At 32.4% G+C, this 25,000-nt stretch overlaps 1 protein-coding gene across 5 annotated transcripts in view; it reads right to left on the reverse strand.

The window, feature by feature from the left end:
• Nucleotides 1-5,598: 5,598 nt before the first annotated feature.
• The window catches only part of Sec15 (exocyst complex component Sec15), a 23,983-nt gene continuing 4,581 nt past the window's right edge, over nt 5,599-25,000 (reverse strand). For 2 of the 5 annotated variants that reach the window (XM_070128813.1, XM_027375133.2), the window contains exons 2-15: nt 14,893-15,058; nt 14,493-14,677; nt 13,560-13,727; nt 11,758-11,879; nt 11,094-11,293; nt 10,730-10,870; nt 10,275-10,373; nt 9,995-10,084; nt 9,514-9,737; nt 8,409-8,600; nt 7,979-8,219; nt 7,518-7,659; nt 6,668-6,854; nt 5,599-5,867 (exon numbers count right to left, since the gene is read on the reverse strand). In XM_070128813.1, the coding sequence (XP_069984914.1) occupies nt 5,747-5,867; nt 6,668-6,854; nt 7,518-7,659; nt 7,979-8,219; nt 8,409-8,600; nt 9,514-9,737; nt 9,995-10,084; nt 10,275-10,373; nt 10,730-10,870; nt 11,094-11,293; nt 11,758-11,879; nt 13,560-13,727; nt 14,493-14,677; nt 14,893-15,024 (2,244 nt within the window). In that variant the 5' untranslated portion in view covers nt 15,025-15,058 and the 3' untranslated portion in view covers nt 5,599-5,746. Of the gene's footprint in view, nt 5,868-6,667; nt 6,855-7,517; nt 7,660-7,978; nt 8,220-8,408; nt 8,601-9,513; nt 9,738-9,994; nt 10,085-10,274; nt 10,374-10,729; nt 10,871-11,093; nt 11,294-11,757; nt 11,880-13,559; nt 13,728-14,492; nt 14,678-14,892; nt 15,059-15,871; nt 16,011-19,421; nt 19,611-20,991; nt 21,694-25,000 lie in introns of those variants that run through there. The other 3 variants (XM_027375134.2, XM_027375135.2, XM_070128812.1) reach the window with 3 other exon arrangements.

The raw sequence follows: 25,000 nt of genomic DNA on the forward strand, positions 1-25,000 counted from the left end.
GTGACTTGGTTAGCTATGTCAATCAAGCAAATATCCTAATTTAGATGTTAAAAGGAGTTCAAGTTTAATATGTCTCATAGAATGTTGATATATAAGCTTCATAACTGACAAGAACTGCCTTTTACAAGTTATGATTTTTTAAATCATTAACATCTTAACAGCCCTTGTACCAAATGATTCTGGGGCATCTGTCGAAACATAACAATCAGTCAACCCATTAATGATCATTCTGCCTTTCAGGTACAAAAATATAATATTCTGTTACATATAATATCACGTATAACAAGAACCATCTCCCTTTACCACAATGTCCATTCCTCTTGCCAAGTAGATTTGTTCAAAGAAAAATAAATATACTACAAAGGATAAGAACTGTCTACTTTACCATTTCTACAGTCCACATAATATGGAGTTTCAGTCTTTATCTTATGCAACTTATCTTATAAAGTCTTGATTCAGTCTTCTGTCTAAAATAACCTATTGTATCAAATTATATTTCCCAATAAGATAAATACCAATGTAATGTTAAGACATTCTGAACAAAAGCTACAGTATTGTACTAGTAAATAATCTTATTTACTTTTTTTGTACTTTTTTATGAAAAGCAAAAACAGTAATAGCAGTAGTTGTACTTCTACTAATACTATTGACTAATGCAAATAATGATCTTCTGCAGCATTCCTGTTAATACTAATGCACAACCAACTAGCAAGGATTTCACATTCTTTTCCACAAGTTTCCAATTCAGCACAGAACTCGCTTGAAAAAACAATGATAACCGGTAATGCAGAAACAAACGCTCTATTGAAACATTCACTCACCATTTTTTTCAAAATAGAATATGAAAAAAGGCACATGGAAAGATATATTTGAAGAGCACAATCCATTATTCAGTTATTCAATATCACAGACCAAATTCTGGAGCACTTAATCTGACCAATTCCTAACTTGCATGATGCGTTTCTTCTTTCTCTTTCATCTTCCATCCAGAAAGTGAACAAGGTGCAAACTAGCTGCCATGAAAACTGAAGCAATAATTTATCTACACTAAATACAGGCTACAAGTCACCATACATAAATGCCTTCTTTGCATATTTTTTTTTTTTTTTCTAAATCTAACTGTTCAACTTTTTAAAAACAAAATCAGAATAAATAATATGCTGGCAACAGAGGGGGGAAAAGAATTTTATCCCAAAAAATAATTCATTGCAGGTTTCCCATAATAATGTATTAGTAAATGACCCAATAAATAATATGACAATTATAAAGACCTTTTTTCTAAAGTACAAATATATAAACCTTTTCTCCATCAAAATGTTTGTCACCCAAAGCAGAATGTAATTTTATTTTCATTTATCTCTGTCCTCCTGTTCCACTAGGTGCAATTAACTATGATGACTGGACACATGCACATGCATGCCTCCCACTCAGTTACTCTCAGTCACTCTCATTCTTTCACTTTCTCACACTTATTCATTCACTTACACATTCAATAATTCATTCACGGACTCTCTCTCACTCTCACTCGAACATACTCACATATGTATAAAAAATATACATGCATACACACATTAACATATGCATTTACTTATACACATGTTTGCATGTGATTACGTCAATGAATGTAGAAAAGCCATAAATGAGAATTGATACTTTGACAAAGCAAAAGACATACTGGACTAATTACAATTTTCTTAAGAATTAGATAAACAAGCAAGGTTAAGGAACAAATGTATCAGTCAAGAACTTTGTTGGTAAATGATGTCCATGATCTAACACTTCAAAATATAGAAAATACTGTGACTCTTTATTATTTTGAAGCTGCCACTCTCACTCCAGAGGTGATTCACAGTTCTGATAACTGACTGAATAATCTCTAATCTTCCCTGACCTGCCAATGACTAAAACGGAAGACTTGTTTGTACGACCAGGGTGGCTTAATATCCCCCTTTGTGATTCTATGTAGACACATCATCACCCAGAAAGGAGTGAGTGCTGACAAGAATATCATTCTTTCAGCCCATGAAATGTCTCTCCATCAACTGCAGGAGAAAGTACCCCACCAATAAGAGGTCTACCAATGGTTCAAGACCTGGTGTATAGATAAGACTGAATATTTTGGGATTAGGCACCACTCTCACATGCACATGCATGCCCAGTCAAACCAACCACCCACCCACAAAGCTACCCACCCACCCACATTGGAGAAGGGCCACAACAAAGATATTATTATTCAGAATTCCACATGGTTATACCAGGTAGATGCTGTCCTCATTACTGTCACTTGGAGATCATGCTGACACTATTGAATGCCACCCATGACAAGGCTTGGCTAATCTAGCGGAAGAATGGTGTCTAAAGCTCTCTTTCTATGAACTACGATCCATCAGACATCCAACAGATACTCATCTCCATAGAACTTCAAATGCCAAACATGTGAAAATAATTAAGAGAGTAAGCTAAATGAAATGATGTTGGTTAACATTAACTGAAGAGAAATATAATGTGACATACATTCAGTAGCTATAAATTATCCACTGTTATGATAATTTCAATCATATGGCTAATTACTGCTGAAAAGCTAACATCATAATACACTGATTATACCTATTACTTTTTGAAGGCCTTCATTCTCCTTTACACCTTTTCTACATGCAAAAGTATACATATATAATGTATATATATATAAAGTACATGCATCTGCACACACATGCATGCACCCACAGACCTGGAGACACAAAGAAATAGGCACATAGCAGAGGAACAAGCATGGGCACGGGCAAAAAAAAAAAATACATGCACACACACATGCATGCGCGCATACACACACACACACACTTGAGTAAGTAAAGAGCAAAGCAGACCTCTCTCTTCCCTCATTTGCAATCCAAGGCCTCACCTTTAAAAATGTCCATTATAATAATAATAATAATAATAATGACAATATTAGTATTATCAACAATATTAATATTATTAATAATATAATTATCATTAATAATATCAATATTATTAATAATGATAATAATAATATTATTATCATTAATAATATTAGTAATATTATCAACAATAACAACAATAATAATAATAATAATAATAATATTATTATTATTATTATCATTATTAATATTAGTAATATTATCAACAATAACAACAATAACAACAACAATAATAATAATAATAATAATAATAATAATAATAATAATAATAATAATAATAATAATAATAATAATAATAATAATAATAATAATAATAATAATAATAATAATAATAATAATAATAATAATAATAATAATAATAATAATAATAATAATAATAATAATAATAATTATTATTATTATTATAATAATAATCATTATAATGATAATAATAATAATAATAATAATAATAATAATAATAATAATAATAATAGTAGTAGTAGTAGTAGTAGTAATAATAGTAGTAATTATAATGATAACAAATATAAAAATAAAAAAGTAATAATAACGATGATAACAATAATAACAATAATAGCATTAATAATAATAATAACAATAACAGCAATAATAATAATAACAATAATAACAAAAATCATATTACAAAATAATGATAATGATAATAATAATAATGAATAATAATAATAATGATAATGATAATAATAATAATAATAATAATAATAATAATAATAAGAAGAAGAAGAAGAACAATAATAGTAATCCCTATACAAAAATAAATAAATGAATATAATAATAATAACAACAACAATAATATAAAAATTATAACATTGATAATAACATTGAAAATAACATTGACAATTATACTTATAATAGCATAACAATAATTATCATAATTATGACAATAATTATCCTAATCATTAAATTGAAAATTATTATTATAATAATGAAAGTAACAATGATGATAATGCTGATAATAATAATAATGATAACAATAACAATAATAATAATAATAATAATGATAATAATAATAACAATAATAATGATAATAATAATAATAATAACAATAATAATAATAATAGAAATAACAATACTACTACTACTACTACTACTACTACTAATAATAATAATAATAATAAGGATAATGATAATAATAATGATAATAAAAATAAGGATAATGATAATGATAATAATAACAATAATAATAATAATAATAATAATAATAATAATAATGATAATAATAATAATGATAATAATAATAATTAAGGATAATAATAATAATAGTAATAATAATAATGATAACTACAACAACAATCACAAACATAATAATAATGATAAAAAAACAAAAAGAAATCTACCCTTAGTCTGCTACAAATCAAAACCCCACGTACAGTATTTCTGGAAAACAGGAATACTCTGTATCGTTTTTCCAAAACAAATTTCTTGTTTTCTTTTTGGGGGGTGGAGGGCTAAAAGCTTTAAAAGGCTTTAAAAGTTGTTTACATATCATTGCAATAGATTAAGAGCACAGAGGTCCCCTGGTCCTTTGATTGAGATTGAAAAATGTAGTTTTAAGGCCCAGGCCATAAAAGTCCTCTCACAAATGACCTGATTTTCCATAAAAATTCCAAAAGTCCAAATATTAACAACACTAGAGTGAAAAATGATGGACAAATATTTGGTGCAATTGCAAAATGATATACTGAAAAAATATACATAAAAAAAATGATAAAAATTAAGTTAAAGGCTGTTAAAAGTTATACATCAGGATGCCCTTTTTGCAAGCTCAGGAATGCGGTTCCACGGTCTTTGGCCAAGGAGAACAGGCAGCTTTGGGAGAGCACCTCAAGCCAGAGTGAAGCTGCTCGGGAGTAAAGTTTGCCATAGATACCCATCGGGGTCTACCAGTTTTGCCATTCACTCATGTATTAGCTTTCTTTAATTTAGTAACTTTATGCTTATTCAACAAGAATGTTGCTTCATCTTCTTTTTCATATATAGTAAGTGTTTCAGTGGTCATATAGCAATGATATTCCAGAACACATGATCAGTCATGAAGGTAGTCTATGGTAAAGTAAAATTATTCTCAATATAAAATAATCTCAAAATGGTCTTCCCCAATAAGCATTTCTACTTGCAGTTAACATCAAGCTCTAGAGTTGGCAGTAAAAAACTAAAGGCTAGAAGACATGTGTTTTCCTGTTGCATGCCTCAGCTACACAGAATCAGGTAACAAACATACAGACAAATCAGTCAAGCTTTAAAAGTCATATATTATAAACCTCAGTGAATATCAAAATCATAAGTAATCTTTGTATTTCTTTCTAATATAAATAATTATACAATTTTCAACAAATGCATACAAAGAAATAATAATGATAATATAGCTACACAAGTTGTACCATCATGCAGGCACTTTATATACCATGGACATAATAAAATACACAACAATTGGATAAACCCAATCATATATACAGATCAAATTTCTTTTCCTTAATGATGTGTAAGATAAATCTCAGAATAGTAACTGTCATGTGTTGGTTCCTCTCTCAGAGGCAAAATTAATATTTCAGAGATGGAAAATAACCAATTTGCTTTAATTTCCAGAATTTGGCAGGTTAGGTACAAGACCAAACCTTCTAATATGGGATTAACAGAAAAACAGAAGTTAGCATCATTCCACTTTAGATACAGCATCATTCCATATTAAATACAGATACATATTTACATAACGTTGGAGACCTATTTTGTTTAACATAGGAAATTTAAGTAGCCCTTTTTTGAGACACATTTTCAATAACCTACACATGGGAGGCTCAAGTGGTGTGCTGTTGCTGGGTTAGCTGTCTAAGCTGCTTCAGGACAGTTTCCAGAAGCTTCTTCTTGTCACTTCTCTTGAGTATGGAGAACATGCCACGCTTTTCTCCCTCGCGCAATCTGGAAGCATAAATATTCTCTGATGCACAAAGTAATTCTACCAATCTTAACCCACCATCGCCAAGAAAATGTGTTCACGGTATAATTGTTTTGTGAAATGTCTGCATACAGATGCCTATGCAGGTGCTCAGCCACAAAGGAGTCCATTAGTTGATCTTGTGACCTCACCTGATTTCACCTTTCCTTGAATTTGTGGAGAGTTTTTTCTTATTTTACTAATGCTATCAATGGTTATTTTTATTATAGATGTTATAATTCATTATACTGACATTGCTAACAGCAATATAACATACAAGAAAATATTTTTGAAAATCTAGGAAAATGGTAAACTGGTGAGACAGGTAGTACTTGTAATTGGCTTACTGACGACCTTGTATTTGTGGTGCCATCTATATGTAAAACCAATTAATAAATCAATCTCACATTGGGCATGGCGTGTGCATAAATGCCATCCCCCAGTGGCTTTGGGTTAATGGAGGAGGAAAATTAATAGCACCTGTATCACTTGGACCTCTTCACAAGAATTCATGAAAGCCAATATTTAAACCTGAATGTTGCATTTAACAGTAATATCAGCTGCATTGAATAAAGTCATCCCTGATGTAAGGGAATGATGTATTCATTTTTATCTAGTTACAAAATCAATACCAACTTTTTCTCCCTCTGGGACTTTCATTCAGTAGTCATTTACATTTCTCACAAACATATTATATAATTGATCTATTTCATAGATAATAATCCTTGTGGATTTATAATATTCTCAAAACAATGCCTGTTTCTTTTATCCAATTGCTACTTACTTTTCTACAATGATAATGGCATTATGAGGATTGACTCGTAGGTACTTGGAGTTCTCTGAGCCATAATCATGAAAATATGTAGACCAATCCTCTGTCATAAAAAGATCTAATAACTGCCGAAGGTCAGCAAAGCACATTAGAAGAGCTCCTTCCTCAAATCCTTCCACCGGCTCAAATGCAGCAAATTCTAGAAAAAATAAAGAAAAATTACAATAGCTATTAATAAAAAGACAATCTAACAAAGAGTATATAATATATTATATCCATGTAATCTGTCTTTTGATAAAATTTTCTTAAACTTATTACTTCAAGACTCTTTTTTTATCCTTATTATCCTACACAAGGTGTAAGTCAACAGCTGATCCTTAGCTGTTGGGATTCAACAAAACACCTTTTCCTGCCCTGTAAGTTCAAAAGCTTGACAACCTGAAAGTTTGCAGGGCTGAAGATCATATTACAGAATTTCTAGTTTATAATAAGAACATTGTTTCGACATCAAATAATTCAGCCCATACTGAAACTACAATGTATAATAATATGACTTTCTGCAAATCTCTTGGTATCACTGTTCCAAAAATACAAGACTGCATCATCTGTATTTCCAAAGAATACCATTTAGTTTTTCATAAAGAACTGTCTTCTAAAAATGGTTTTCCATCTTGTTACTAGCCCCCTACTGGGGTACCAATATGATTTATCTGCAAACCTAATAGCATAATAATTTGAATCCTTGAACTAAGTACTGATTTCAATGAAGATACCAATATGAAGGGTGACTGTATTATCAACATAAATACTCCACTGAATCTTGGCTAAAAGAAATACTGAAAAAGCAAAGCTTCTAACATACGTTCACACTGGATGACATCAAGGTTTACTTGCTCCAGAGCTGCAAGAGACATCTGTTTTACATCTTCACTCAGCAACATGGACATCAGTGATTTTGCCACATGCTGACAAGCTGACATGCAAGCAGTCTGTGCTACACGCACCTGTCAAAATAAAATAACCATGTTACCTCCAACACAATTCAATATCACAAATGTAAAATACTCAGAGATGAGTAGTTCATTTCTTAAGATAATGGAAGACGAGCATAAATATTCATAGAAAACCTTGTCAACTATCTTCAATAACTGGGAGATAAGTGCTGCTTCAAAAAAATACAGGCCTATGTTTATCAAAAACAACAAAAAAGAGAAAAAAAATCTATGAAACACCTCTCACAAATAAACAATAAACACAAAAATCAAATTATGCACTGTTACATGTATAGTCATGACAGGGAATAACAAGCACATTCTCCCTTACTGGCAAATTGGTGAATGCTGTGAAAGTTGAGTTAAGGAAAGCTATGAGATCAGTGACATAGGATGATGATGTTCCCTGGGGTTCAGCCAACATCCAATCATAGGCAGCCAGATCCAAGAATTCATCCAGCTTCAGTCTAAGAGCTGTGTAAATTTGTTCCTCAGCTTCCCCTCTAATGTCTTTGAACATAGCCTTGCCCTGAAGTCTACCTAGGCCAGGTGTGCTGCTGTCCTCTATGCTCCTATAAAAAGGAATCAATTAAAGACAAGTCCACAAAGATGTGAACCTAATTTATGAAATCTATAAGACCTCTCATAACATTTTTCATAAATAATGTATTAGGGCAATTAAACAATTTCATAGCAATCAGACAGACCTTGCAGTAATTCATGAACAACTTACATCACTAAAGGTAGACATAAAAACATACCCTGTCAACTTAGCTACATAATGTTCTAAAAGAACATTAGCATGTTCTAAATGTAGTGTGTTGATGGTTATCTGAATGAGTTGCAGGAGTCCCAATCCAGGTCTCTTGATTAATGTTGCTAAACAGCCACTCAAAGTGCGGGTCAGCAGAAGGTTGGTCGATTTCCGTACCATGTCCTCCTTCTCTGTTTGACTAGGAAGAGAAAGCTAAGTTAGTGCTTCTATCTCCGTTACATAAATTCTTTGGGTTCCAACTGTTTTTCTTAATCTTTTTCTTACAGTGGCTGTGGCTTACCTGTCTGACAGTGATCATGATATACTATATCATCTTATAATTATGTATATGCATAGTTAAATTTTACATAGGATTCTCATTACCCAACTGTCATGAAAATTAGGATGTGAGATTCATCCAAAACAAATAGAAAGCATGATAACAATTAAAATTTTTAGCAATAAATAAATAAATTTAATAAAACTCAATAAATAAAGAAAATAAAGGAGGGGAAGTGCCCTTAGAGTAATTATCAACAATAAGTCTTTATTACTTTCCAGTAAAACACCCTAAAAATTACTATTTTGATCCTTTATGTAACATGTTACTTAACATGGCATCTAACATTTAAGAACACAAACACAAATTCAGTAACATGGACACACAATAAAATAAAAATACTGCTTCAACAGAAATTAAATAAACATGATCTATCAAACTTGACGAGAGTTATTCATCATACCAAAAATCAAATCAACTAGAAACAAAAGAAAACATCAAGTCTGAAGCTTGGGCATTTCACAGATTTTCCCCCATTAAAGGTGAGTACGACTCAATGAAAAGATAGTTTCCATGTATTTTCTCAAGTTTCTCTTTTAAAATTCTTCTACAAAATATAATACAATCACAACTAAGTATCCTAAAATATCTTTATAAAAGGCACAGAGGAAGAGAGTTCATAAAACATATCAAGACCATAAAAAAATAATAGATTAGTAGACAATTTAAATTATGCAAATTATCCACAATGTCGTGAAAAACAGAGATAAGCATCTACACAAAGAGGAAAAACAGAGAAAGACAACTTAGCAATTAAAACACTCATACAAACCTTAAATTCAGATCTTCCGAGAACTCTAAACAAGCTGCAACATAATTCTTGACCTGCCGGTACACTTTTGGAACCATTAAACTGAAGGGGAATCGTTTAGGGAACGAGGACTGCTCCAGCGCTAGGTCATGATAAGGGAAGACCTCAGTAATTCGATGATACTCCTCTGGGGTTTCAACTTGAATAGGATGATAGTTGTCTTCATCAAATATTTCCCGAAATACCTGAAATCATGTACATGTATGCCCACTTTCAATAAATTTTCATAAGGTATTAAAATACACTAACAATACTCATACTCTACAAGCTACACCAATTTTCATTACATTCAGTATCATGTAATAGCATTCCTTGATCCATCCATATCTTATGATACACCAAATATTCAATCAATCATACCATGTACTTAGCATTTACTCTGCAAAAAAAGTTAAGTGGAAGTCCATGGACTTGCACATAAAAAAGACAAAAGTTAACTTACCTGTACCCACTTTTGCATCAAAACTTCATTATAGTGATCTTTAACTTCTAGTAACAACTCATGTAGTGGATTCACAGTGTACCCATAGTTCTAGAGGGATAGAAGAAAATGTATAAATAAAATTACTTTAATATGCTTTGGTTTCATGTCTTCAGTTGCTTCCTGTTTCGGACATACAACATTCACAAAGCAAAACTGTTAATAAACTTATTTCAATATCTAATCTTGATGTAAGTACAAAAATTATGTTACAAGCTGTCACAAGACAACAAATGATTACCTGTAAAGTATGGGCAAACAACATAATAAGGTTCTTGATGTTGAGCATAAGATGGGTATCAGTGCAGTATGATGAATGATTGCGGATGTTGTTCACAACCTGGAGAAGATAACAGAAGTTGAGAACTCTATTAGCACGTAATGGCATACAATTTTCGTTAGTTTATACTGACATTTGATAGAGATAATACTTCATACTTGGGTGTACTCTGAAATTTATGATACAAATATTTCTAATGACAGAAGCAAATGAGATTTTGTTTAAAATCACCTAATAATTTCTTCTCTGTTAGAGAAATATTACTACTTCTCTTACATAATAAAATAACATTAATAATAATTTATTTGAAACATCAAATTGGCAAATCATCCTGAGCACATAACAAATAGAAATCAATAAAGAGAAAAAAGAAGTAAATAAGTAAAAAGTCATAATAATCGCGTATTTCAACCTACCTTTCCTGATGCCATGTCCCAAACCTCATCCAGATATGGCCGTGTGACCAGTCCATTGCCTGTGTTCAGAACATGGTCCTCTATCACAAAGAATCCCACAACACCATACAGGTACTGTCGATAGCCTTCTAAATTTTCATGCTGGTGGAGGGGAAAGAAATGGGAATGATTCTTTTCTTCCACTATCAATAATGCCGCAAAAATTGTCACATTTTTCATTTCCATTATATAAATCAAAGCTAAACATCTAATATAAAGTACAACAGAGCAATAAAGCTCGAGAAAAATTCACTGCGGACAATACCTAACAAAACACACAGGAAGATTCAACCCTCATTTGTGACCTGAACCACTCAGTACCCACCATGTTAGTTGGTGGCTGCAAAGCTAGCCTGGCTTGCTCTCTTCGCTGCTGCCTGTAATAAGTCTCAAACTGCTCCCGGGCTCCTAGGACTGTGTAAATGTGAAGACAGCGGTACACAGGAGCAAAATTGATTAGGTCCTGGGCACATAGCTCTTCTTCTTCATCACTCTGGGCTTCTGACTGAGCTTCATAAGTCTCACCTACAAAAAATTAATGGAGATGAAATGAGAAAGGCAATAAAAAGAATAAAGAACTGTAAAGAATAAAATCATATGAAAAATAAAAAGTAAAAGAATTATAGTGACTAAAGGAAATTATGAGAGTTCTGATGCAGGAAACTGTTTTTCCTGTGTGCCTCCAATTTCAGAGCTATTTTACACTTTCTTCCTCAGTAAAAAAAATAAATAATAATAATAATAACAATAAAAATCTATGCTACTGCAATCTATTCAACAATGCATCATATCATAATCATCTAAATCCTCAGACCAGAATCTAAGATCAAATAATGAAGATACTCTTTCTAAATCTTTCTACATCCCCTCCCCCACAATAAATCTGATATACAAAACATCAATCAGGAACATTAAAATTATATTCACAATTCTGACAGAGCATACACTTGAATACCTGGTTTTTACACAAGAACACTGAAGAACTTTACCTGTGAATGGATTTGGAGGCAGTGGCGCATGCCTCTTGGATCTTGTCATTGCTAGATTAGGGTCCATATTGTACTGAAGAGCAGCATGCTTCATGGCAACCTGACCAATTCGTGCTGACACTCTGTTTATAGAAATCATTAGATTACCTAGTTGCATGTAACATGAACACACACACAAGTGCATAAACATATAAATATATATATACATATATGTATATGTATTTGTATATGTCTGTCTGTCTATATATGTATACATATACATATAGATGGATAGATATATACATCCATACATGTATGCACACATACATATATAAAGTATTGCCTGCAGCAGTATAGTTAAGTGCCACCATCCTGAAAATTGAGATAACAGTATCACAGAGTTCTTCAAAATCTGCTTTCTATTGTGGTTGAGAGAAATTACAAAGAAAATAAGGATGATAGTCTATAATATTGGTCTAGATTTTTTACCTCCTTGGCCAAGGTGTTATTTTTGCCAATGTATTGGTGCAGTAGCATACTCATCCATCAGCCTGTCGGGGTATGTCAAACTGCTTTAATGTTATAGTTTTTTTACCAAAAGATTCATGGGATAATGTACAAAGCAAGATTTGCATTCCTTTAAGAATAAAAGAAATAATCTGCTGCAATAATCTGTGTCATCATAGTGTTTGAAGTCAGGAACTAAATGAGGTTATTTTTAATTTGGGTCACATCAGGTCCAACAGCCTCATCCTTACTCTCACAGTAGCAAGACTTCTAGCGACTCACTACTGACACCTGACTGGTTGACACCTCTTGGCTCTGATTGGACTGCAGGCTCCACTCGTTCCAAGTTTGCCTACAGCTCCTGTGTACTTGAGCTTCAGGATCCAGAAACAAGATCACCAACTCAAGATAATCTAGCTGCACCTCAGCAAGTAGCAGTAACACAGGACTGCCCAATCTTTTGCCAACGGGGAACCAGAGAGAACTCTAAGACCCTTAACAGTGGGAACTCATACCCACTCAACTATTCCCCCAAAGAGATAAACCACCAGTCATGTAGTAGATGCCATCCATCTACTACAACTGCATTAATAGTGAATTTTCCTTGGCAAGGAACATTAGGAAAGGACAGAAAATGGAATTTTTTTCCAGGAATATTCTGGACTGTTTTATATAATTTCTATATGATATTTTGTGGTTTTTTTTTTATGCTAAAGTACTCATGCAATAATATACAGATCATGAGCTATAAAATGGTGTAAGCAACATTACTCTAGCTATAATAGTTTTGGAAAGAGATTTAAGAAAATATAAAAATTTGAAGTCACAAAAATTTGAATATCATAAGAAATGGCACTGGCGCATAGTACTACAGACACAGTCTCATATATATATATAATATATATATATATATATATATATATATATATATATATATATATATATATATATATATATATGCCTCGTGGAATCAAAATATCTAAAATTATTTTTAAATTGATAACTTACTGAGACACACACGTTTGGTATTCTACTGAGAAATTCTTTATTGCAGTTTACTGAGAAAAACCTCCTTCGCTACTTTACTGAAAATCCCTTTGGGCATTTTGCTGTGAAATCTCTTTCTGGAACTTTACTGAGAACTACATTTTAGTACTTCTTGAAAAACATATTTTTGATACTTTCTTGTAGAACACCTTTTCAGTGAGAAAAAACTTTTTGGTACTTTACTGTTTTTTTGTACTTTACTGAGATACAAAAAAAATAATAATAAAAAATAAATAAATAAATAAAAATAAAAAATAAATAAAGCTTACCGTCTGATTGCCTCCAGGAAATCTTTAATATCTGACATAGATGCCTGTTTGATGTCTTCACGAACTCGAGGAATGTTGTCACGCATTTGCTGGGCAAAGCGATAACTTGCAACTCGTGGTAAATAGGTGTGTTCAAGTTGCTCTAGAGTTTTCAGTGCAGGATAATATCTGGAAGATCAAAAATGTTTGACAGTGAAATTAATTAACTCCACACAATTCTGGATACTTCAAAAATTATCTCCTGTCATCTTCCTCAAGCCACTTAACCCCTATGATCCAGATGACATGACCATCACATCATAAAAAAAAATTGGCTTCAGGGGTGGGTGACATCAACTTGCCGTCAATGGGAAAATTTGGCTGAAGACCAGGGTAACATGAATGACTCAGCATGAGTGCACAAAGCTCTTGGAGGGTGATTTGACTCAGTGGGCATTTAAAATGAAACAAAAAACACTGTTACTTATTGTCATTATTATTGTATTGAGTAAACCAAATAACAAGAACAAACATTGGAAAATGGCAAAAATCTAAAAACACTTATGCAGAAAAATATATAGAGCCATAGAGCCTTGTCACCGGATACAAATATTTGTATATTTAGCCTACAAGCTGGTCACACAGCAGAGTGGCTACTCAAGTAAGGCTAATGCCTATGTTTTGGGCCAAGTGATGGCTGTGAAGCATCCAGATCTAATGGGTTAAGGTAATCATAATAAATTTTTATATTTACAAAAAGTAGTCTAAAGAAAAAAAAAGAAGGCTTGCCAAATGTTAACATTTCGAAGAATTATGAAAATGATAATGATAAGCACAGATTATCATTTACATACATGAAGGACTTGTACTATTATAAACTTTTAAAGGATTCCTGAACACATATAAGACATGGGCTGTGCTGGCTTCTTGTAATATGAGAGTATTGTGACTCACCTTTTCTCCTGCATCTGTTTCTGTAGCTTAGAATACGTGGTTAGGACAGGCAGACAGAGGGTAAGGGCATCTATGGCGGCACAGATATTTGACTGGACTTTCCGTGTCTTGACCAATTCCTCACTCTTGGCCATTAGCTGCTTTGCCGATTCTTGAACCTCCTCATCAATTCTGACCACTTCCATCTGACAAGCAAGTAGTTATCATAGGAAAAAAGTGAATATATAATTATAAAAAAAAGGTGCAACTGATATCAAATACTGTTCCATCCCTATTTTTCTATTTATTGTTAAATATCACATGCGATGAAATTTATGTAAGCCTTTCCTCACAATCGTTCTATTTTTTCCAATTCAAATAAGAAAACGATACTAAACAATAAATAAATACAAATACACACCTTGAGTTTATGTGCTTGTGACCTAACTTGTAGAAGTTCCCTGATGGAGTCAATGAATCCTTGGTAATGGTGATTACACATTCTCTCGATGTCTCTGTCATGGTTCCGAATTCTTGTATCCAGGCGTTCCATGAACTTCCCATGCTCGTCGCCATCGTATATGGTCCTGCATGGTAAGAATTAACATTAATTTCACAACACTGTAAAGAGAGATGGAGGGGCAAAGAATAGAGAAGAGAGGGAAAGAAAAAGAGAAAAAAAAAAAGGTGTCAGAAGGAGAAAATAGGAGGAGTGTGAAATAAGGAAGGTAGAGGGAGAAGGACAAGACGGAAAAAGTGAGGTGGAAGCCAGGAAAGGAAAGAGGGAAAGAGGGTACCGAGAAAAAGCTAAGAGGAGGAGAGACTGAAAGAGGGAGGGAGAGAGGGAGAGAGGGAGAGAGGGAGAGGGAGGGAGAGAGGGAGGGAGGGAGGGAGGGAGGGAGGGAGGGAGGGAGGGAGGGAGGGAGGGGGAGAGGGAGGGAGGGAGAGAGGAAGGGAGAGAGAGGGAGAGAGAGAGAGAGAGAGAGAGAGAGAGAGAGAGAGAGAGAGAGAGAGAGAGAGAGAGAGAGAGAGAGAGAGAGAGAGAGAGAGAGAGAGAGAAAGTAGGGAGGGTAGGAGAGAGAGAGGGGAAGAGGAATGGAGGAAGGGAGTGAAGGAGAGAGACAGTGAAGGAGAAAGAGAATGAAATTTTCTTTTCTTAATTGTAAGACTTCAAATTCATAAACATTTTCTCCTCTTTATATGTAGTAATCAAAAGCCAGAGCTAAAACTGCAAAAAATAGATGCATGCATAATAATAAAACACTAAATACTACTTAACATGCAACTGAAATATATTCTGTAAGAATATCAAAATCAAGTCAAATAAAGGTATCAATCAGTAAGAAAATAATAATGGTTAAACATAAGGACAATTCCATGTAAATACCAGGTACACATACATAATCTCATTATATAAAGTTGAGGTTGTAAATATCTTTTCAAAAAAGTCAAGACCAGACTCTTCCTGCATCAAGCTCTCAATTTTCATAAAATACATTATTGCGATTCTTAACAAATTCAATCAAATCAGCAGATTGCTAACTTCCTTCCAAACCCTTAATATTTTTCCAAATCCCTCCCCTACACACACACACACTATCCGTGAGTAATAACAGCACTAGTGTCGAATGTTAAGTGATTGAGACTTGGTCATGGTAAACCTACATGGGGGTGTGTATGTTCCTGTAAGGGTTGCCACACAATCATTTCCCTTCTAGATAATCAGGTTACCAGTGCAAACTCACTTCAGATTATGTACATTCCAGAAGTGAATTAGTGGAGCCGCAAGATTTGGCATACATCAAGCAATGGCAGTTAACATAAGCTACGCAAGATAAACCAGCAAAGGTGTAAGAGATTCACTGGCAACCAACACAGCAGACCTAAACTTGATAACCAGAGTGCTTCAGTACCTTGTCAGCTCTCTTGTGTTCCAATTAAACGAACAGAAAAGTGAAAACAACTCTGACGTGATATCAAAGCAGAAGAAAATGTGGCCCCTATCGGTAGCATTGAAATAACGCATAAGATAGGAGATCCTTACAGCAACATAGCAATAATGTCACTCAGAAATATCCCAAATTTGAACCATTTCTGATCTACAGGAAGATAAACCTATCCAGTTTAAAAAAATCTAACAGTAAGTACACCACTCAAGATTGTTGAATGAATTCTATGATTGGTGAGTATCACTTGCAAGCCTAATGGCTCATACATAATTTTGCTGTCACAATTCCATATAGTCTTTGATAATGCTAATCATAAATTTAAAAAGATATATAATCTTTAGTCTATGCTAATCTTTGAATTCAAACAAATCCTCTGATAACTTTCAATGCTTAATTTGATGAGTAGAAAAGAATCATGGATGATAACATATGATATCATTCTCATGATGATGGTGATGTGGTGGTGGTGGTGAGGATGTGGTGCTAATGGTGGTGATGTGGGGGTAACAACAATAATAATCATAATATATATGATAATAAAAGCAATCAAATAATAATAATAACAATAATAAAAATATTAACAACAATGACAATTATAACACTAACAATCCATCATCATCATTATTGTCATCATCATCATCACAACAATAACAATAACAATAATAATAACAACAACAACAACAACAACACAATAATAATAATAATAATAATAATAATAATAATAATAATAATAATAATAATAATAATAATAATAATAATAATAATAATAATAATAATAATAACAATAACAATAATAACAATAATAATAACAATAATAATAACAATAATAATAATAATAATAATAATAATAATAATAATAATAATAATAATAATAATAATAATAATAACAACAATATTATTATTAACATTAATAATAATAACAACAACAACAACAACAACAACAACAACAACAACAACAACAACAACAACAATAATAATAATAATAATAATAATAATAATAATAATAATAATAATAATACAAATGATAATGATAATGATAATGATAATGATAATAATAATGATGATAAAAAATAATAATAATAGAAAAAAAATAAATAATAATAATATAAATAATAATGATAATGGTAATGATAATAATAATAATAACAATAATAATAATAATATTAATATCAACATTAATAATAACAATAATATCAATACTACTAATAATATTATCAATATTAATAATAACAATAATAATAATAATAATAATAATAATAATAATAATAGTAATAGTAATAGTAATAGTAATAGTAATAGTAATAGTAATAGTAATAGTAATAGTAATAGTAATAGTAATAGTAATAGTAATAGTAATAGTAATAGTAATAGTAATAGAAATAGTAATAGTAATAGTAATAGTAATAGTAATAGTAATAGTAATAGTAATAGTAATAGTAATAATAATAATAATAATAATAATAATAATAATAATAATAATAATAATAATAATAATAATAATAATAATAACAATAACAATAACAATAACAATAATAATAATAATAATAATAATAATAATAATAATAATAATAATAATAATAATAATAATAATAATAATAATAATAATAATAATAATATCATTAATTATAATAATATCATTAATAATAATAATAATAACAATAATATTAATAATAATAACAATAATATTAACAATAATGACAATAATAATAATAATAAGAATACTACTACTAATAATAATAATAATAAAAATAATAATAATAATATTAATAATGATAATAATAATCATCATAATAATAAAAAATAATAATAATAACAATAACAATAACAATAATAATAATAATGATAATAATAATAATAATAATAATAATAATAATAATAATAATAATAATAATAATAATAATAATAATAATAATAATAATAATAATAATAATAATAATAATAATAATGATAATAATAATAATAATAATAATAATAATAATAACAACAATAACATTAATAATAACAACAACAATAATAATAATAATAAAAATAATAATAATAATAATAATAATAATAATAATAATAATAATAATAATAATAATAATAATAATAATAATAATAATAATAATAACAACAACACTAACAATAACAATGATAATGATAAAAACAGCAATAACAACAACAACAACAACAACAATAATAATAAAAATAATGTTAGCAACAAGAAACAGTAAAAGCACAAGTACCAGTAATAATAATAATATAACTAATGATAATAACAGCAGCATTATGACTGACATTAACAGTCTGACAATCTATCTAAGATCATAATTCACTATATTTTATCCATTCAAAGTTTCCTACTTTCCTTCTTTCCTTTCTCTCTTTCCCCTCTCCTCACATCCTCTCCAGCTCACCCTTGTTCCCCTTTCCGTCCCCCCCTCTTCTCTCTCTCCCACCTCCCCTTCTCTCCCTCTATTGCACATCCTACCCTCTCTCTCTCTTTTCCCCTTTCTACTTTCTCTTCTCACCCCTTTTTTTCTGACTTTCTGATTTTCTCTCTGCATCTCTTTCTCCTTCTACCATTTACTTTCCTTCTCCTATCTCTACATCTCTTGCTCTTATTATTTAATTTCCCTCTCCTCTCTCTCATAATTTCTTTATTTACCTTTTTCTCATCTATCCCTTTTCCCCTCTCATCCATTTTTCACTATTTTTTTCTCTTTAATGAAATTTACAGAGCAGCTTATCAATGATACTCTAACTATGTAGAAATGGAAGCGTTTATATTCATCATTACAAATATGTATTTTGCCAAAGATAAATCCTATGAAATGTTTCACATATTCAAACTTTCTTATTCTAATTGATTTATGATCATTATTATTATTACAATTTTTATCATAATATAATATCCATAAATCATTATAATGATTATATTCTTAATGTCTATCAATATCTATCACTATCTTTTGTATACAAGTTATTAGCCATCAAATAACTACATAAATCTTCAACATACCAAGTGAAAGATTCTGCTGTAGGATCTACTACTCCTGGCCACATGATATGCTTACGGGTAAAGCTTATCCAGTGTATAATTCCTTTACACTTTGCCTTAAACATTTTGGCTATTTTTATTATATGAAATGCACTATGCAGAATACTAATGAAGCAAGTCTTTCTACGACCCTTGCTCAACTAACACTGGAGTTGGAGCGCTGTGCTCAGGATGCCTGTATATGAATGTGATAGAAACATCCTCTGGGGATTCCAAGTAACAATTTTTCTTTAATCTTTCATGCTCAATTTTTTTCTTCTTCTTTTTTTTCATCAGGGTTACAAAAAGAAAAAAATCACGCCAAAGTCTGTCAGCATGCTCAGATAGCAAAAACAGATATGAAATTTTTAATGTTCCAATATCAAGCATAAATTTTGCACATTATAAGACAGCTGATAAGTATTTCTGCAATTTATATTTTTTTTTTCTACAATTTAAAAAGCAACTCAAAAATATTATGTAGACAGCAAGAAAGGTCATCAATATATTACTCTGGATAGGATACAAATATATAAACATTTTAATATGTACATACAGATTTATATCTAGATCTAGGTCTACATTATCTTTAAATTCAAACTCATGATCTAAATTCAGATTTGAATGAACATTTATATCTTATCTTAATATTCCTATATATGTATCTATTTATCTATATAATCCTATGTAACATACATACATACACACACACACACATTATATACATATATATATATATATATATATATATATATATATATATATATATATATATATATATACATATATATATATATATATATATATATATATATATATATATATAAACTGTATACATATGTATACCTATATACAGCAAAAATACATATCAATATAAATACATATATATATCGATGTACAAGAACTCCATAGGTAAACAAATAACATTATATAAGGAGACAAACAATTTCCACTAGACATGTACATTGTACATCAACAAACAGCAAAGGAAAAACAGGAAGACTCTGAGAAACTTGATAATGATTTTAATGACAAACATATATTAAAAACAGTGCTGATATATAACGTATATAAAAAAACAAGCTAAGAAAAGAAATTGTGCACACTCACTCCCTTATACTCGCACACTAATTCACTCACTGTAAAAAAAAAAGAAAAAAAAAAGGAAAGAATTATTATATATAAACACACACACACACACACACACACACACACACACACACACACACACACACACACACACACACACACACACACACACATATATATATATATACATATATATATATATATATATATATATATATATATATATATATATATATATATACACACACACACATACATAACAAGCATGCTGTGGTGCAAACTTAAATATTTTACAGACTGGACATTTACCATTAAAAGGCTACCATTTCCACTGCAATCACAGAAACAAATGAAATGCATCATATTTAGACAATAATACACACGCCAAACACATATGAACGTGCATAACAGAATAAAGGCTAAGCTAAGCTCCAGCGACCTGATTAACACGGCTGAACTTTACCTTATCACCAAAGCCACACGACTCGTATCCGGCCCTTCGAGCTCATTCAGCAAGTGGGTGACCGTGTGCGGGTCCTCCTCCATCGCACCCGTGGCCTGAGGCCCACCTTGAGCCGCCATGAGTTTCCCCACCCGTCAAAAGGCCCTAAGCTACCTGTCAAGAGCGTGACTCGACACCGCCGATCAGCTGTTTATTGCCAGAACTCCTTTAGTTAACCTATTTCAACCTATTATCTTTACAAAAAACGCGCGACTCCTCTCCATCTCCGTAATGGCAATCTCGCATTTTTGCAGTTTTCTTCGTAAGAAAAAAATATATATTCGACGTATAGCCTTCAAAACGAGGGGGTCTCACGCCCACTTCCGCTCGCGCTCCCAGCAGCGAGAACTGAACATGTTTCCCCTCGTCTGCTGGGAGGAAGCAGCAGACGACGCCGAGGGGAACCACCGCGTCCCGGGCCCTGCACCGCGCCACGAATTTCCACTTTTCTTTCTTTTAAATATTTCCAAACGATATCATCATTTTTCATATCAACACGATTCAAGTTAACTGTCTATTGGAAATATCCAATTCTGTTCAAATGAGTGCGAGTGATCTCTCATACGGTAAGGAAAAACGGAACGAAAATATCTTGCAACTCAGCCGAACACGGGCTCTCGGGTCGATATATGAAACCTGTGAATAAGATCGTCAGACTCTGTTAGTGTAGCAAGCTTACACAGAGCGCTTTTAATTCTTCATCGGCGGCGAATACAAGGGGCTTCTATTAAATACGGAGGGCTGCCACAGATCGCATAATGACATTCTGCGAAGAAGTAAGAAGGTCGGCATCGAGAGAACATATCCTTCGTCGAGTTTATGGTAAGGATATATACTGACTTGACATTATCTATATTTACATAGTGTGACACATAAAAGGGCACGTAATCACAAAATACGAAACAAATAAATATAGCACAAAAAGGGTTTTACTGAGTATTTAGTGTTCATGCCAGAGCCTCTGCTACGAGGATCAACAAACGCTCATGACTATATTGTAGGGGTGTTGCCCAATTAGCACGACCATCCTTATTAACACAACATACTTGCACATCCCACGCTTAAAAACACCAAACCAACAAAAATCCAACGAACCAAAGACACCACCCCAACCACCAAATTTCCGAAAAATCAATCCAGAATCACGCAATCAAATTAAACTAACAAGAACCGTCTCTTTTATCTACAGCAATAAGAAGACTAATCCCACAGGCAAAGGAACACAACGCGAGGGTTCAGCAGCTAACTATCTCAAGTAAGCAGTGAGTCACGGGCGCCCATGCGTGCTGATGACTCGAGGCTGTGTCTTAACTGTGTGTGTGTGTGTGTGTGTGTGTGTGTGTGTGTGTGTGTGTGTGTGTGTGTGTGTGTGTGTGTGTGTGTGTGTGTGTGTGTGTGTGTGTGTGTGTGTGTGTAAGGGTGTGTATGTGTGTGTGTGTAAGGGTGTGAGTGTGTGTGTGTGTAAGGGTGTGTATGTGTGTGTGTGTGTGTAAGGGTGTAAGGGTGTGAGTGTGTGTGTAAGGGTGTGTGTGTGTGTTTGTAAGGGTGTGAGTGTGAGTGTAAGGGTGTGTGTGTGTGCAAGGGTATGTGTGTGTAAGTGTGTGTGAGTGTGTGTGTGTCTAAGGGTGTGTATGTGTGTGTGAGTAAGGGTGTGAGTGTGTGTGTGTGTGTGTGTAAGGGTGGGTGTGTGTGTGTGTAAGGGTGTGTATGTGTGTGTAAGGGTGTGCGTGTGTGTGTGTAAAGGTGTGTATGTGTGTGTGAGTAAGGGTGTGTGTGTGTGTATGGGTGTGAGTGTGTGTGTATGGGTGTGAGTGTGTGTGTAAGGGTGTGAGTGTGTGTGTGTAAGGGTGAGTATGTGTGTAGAGGTTGTGTGTGTGTGTGTGTGTGTGTGTATAAGGGTGTGAGTGTGTGTGTAAGTGTGTGTGTGTGTGTGTATATAAGGGTGTGTGTGTGTGTGTGTGTGTGTGTAAGGGTGTGAGTGTCTGTGTGTGTGTGTGTGTAAGTGTGTGTGTGTGTGTGTGTGTGTCTTTGTAAGGGTGTGTGTGTGTGTTTGTAAGGGTGTTTGTGTGTGTGTTTGTAAGTGTGTGTGTGTGTAAGTGTGTTTGTGTGTGTGTGTGTGTGAGAGAGAGATAGAGTGTGTGTGTGAGTGAGTGTGTGTGTGTGTGTGTGTGTGTGTGTGTGTGTGTGTGTGTGTGTGTGTGTGTGTGTGTGTGTGTGTGTGTGTGTGTGTGTGTGTGTGTGTGTGTGTGTGTGTGCGTATGTGTGTGTGCGTATGTATGCGTGTGCGTATGTATGCGTGTGCGTATGTATGTGTGTGTGTATGTGTGTGAGTGTGTGCGTGCATGCCGTGTATGCATTCATGTTGGTGTGGGTGTGTGGGTGTGTGCAAGAGAGAGAGAGAGAGTGCGTGTATGTGTGTGCCTGTCTATTTGAATCTTTAAGTGGATTTGTATTTTGTGTATATGAGTCTGAGTGAATATTGTGTGTGACTGACAAGTGACACTGGCTCCACACACTGAATAGGGATTAGTTTTTCACAGGTCACCTTATGACTCACAAAATGTATGCAGGTTTGACCAGTATTGATGAGGATTTTTAAAAAATAATGTGCATTATCATCAAAAATAGATACTCAGCGGATTAGTTTTCCCCATACACAGTTGTGTCAAACATTGTAAATACATTTCCCTTTTCTCATAGATATTAATTTTCCTTATTTAAAAATAACATCATCATTGCATCCTAACCATGAAATTGATTAATATTATCAGTGTAAAGATAAATCCTCACACTTCTTTAATGATCCCTGTGCTTTATCAAATACCTTCTTAAATATCCAATAATAATGGGCAAGTAAACAAATGAATGTTGATAAAGAGTAAAAATACGCACCCAAAATAAATAGAGCCAATTGTGTCAACCGAGTTAGTCATCTGGTGACTCATCTTGATTAGGTTTTCTTATTTGTGGCTTTCTAATTTCCAACTTCTCATTAATAAATACACCTATATACATTTGCCTGCATGTAGGGGGTTTTCCGTAGGGTGTGGCTGTGGCTATAGCTATAGTTATAGCTGTAGCTGTGGAATGTTATCCAGTCATGAATGTGTTTGCATGTGTTATTGTGAGATTCTGTATATAAACAGATAAATCTTATTTGCCCCATTAGATACAATAAAATAAATAAAAAATAAACCAACAGGCATTTCCTTTCTTCTTGGAAGACCTCTGACTTCACATAGGCAATGTGTCTACACTTTGTAACTCTCTTTGTCATGTTTGTAAATGCACTCTGCAAAGCTCACAATAAATTTTCATATATTTTAGGCCATTTTAGTAAAAAGAATTATTTACAGTGCATTAGCCTTTATTAATTAGTAAATTTCTCTTTCTTTTCCTAGAATAAAATTTCTGAGAAACAAACTTCTAAAACATTTGATATTATTTTTACAGATATTTATCCATACAATTAGCACTAAACTATTTAATCTTGTACTTTGTAAAATTAGCATACCCTAAATCTGGGATTTTAATCTCCTGACACCAACACCAGTAACACTATATCTGGAGTGCAGTGTTAGTCTAAACCTGTATGAAAGTTATCTTCTTTACTTAACATTGTAAATGAAATTCCATGCTTTTCAAAGGTGTTTCTGCTTTAGTTAAATACTTGTTCAATTTAGATATTAATGAAGGGCCTGCAATTGTGACACTCATACAATGATTATAATAAAAAAAAATAAAGCATATTTAAACATTGATAATATGAAAGGATTACACTGTAATACTGACAGATTGACATGTAACTATCATAATTGTTGCCGTATATTAATAAATCTGTTTACCAATCTGACCTATAAATTTGAACAAAACCATTTATTTTCCATGGATAATCTACACATTTCTTAAAATAAAATAAAAATTACAGCATTTATGCACTAGATATCTGCTCTCCCATTTAACTAAATAC

Source organism: Penaeus vannamei, chromosome 13, assembly GCF_042767895.1.
Source record: "Penaeus vannamei isolate JL-2024 chromosome 13, ASM4276789v1, whole genome shotgun sequence".
In the NCBI taxonomy this organism is placed as follows: Eukaryota; Metazoa; Arthropoda; class Malacostraca; order Decapoda; family Penaeidae; genus Penaeus; species Penaeus vannamei.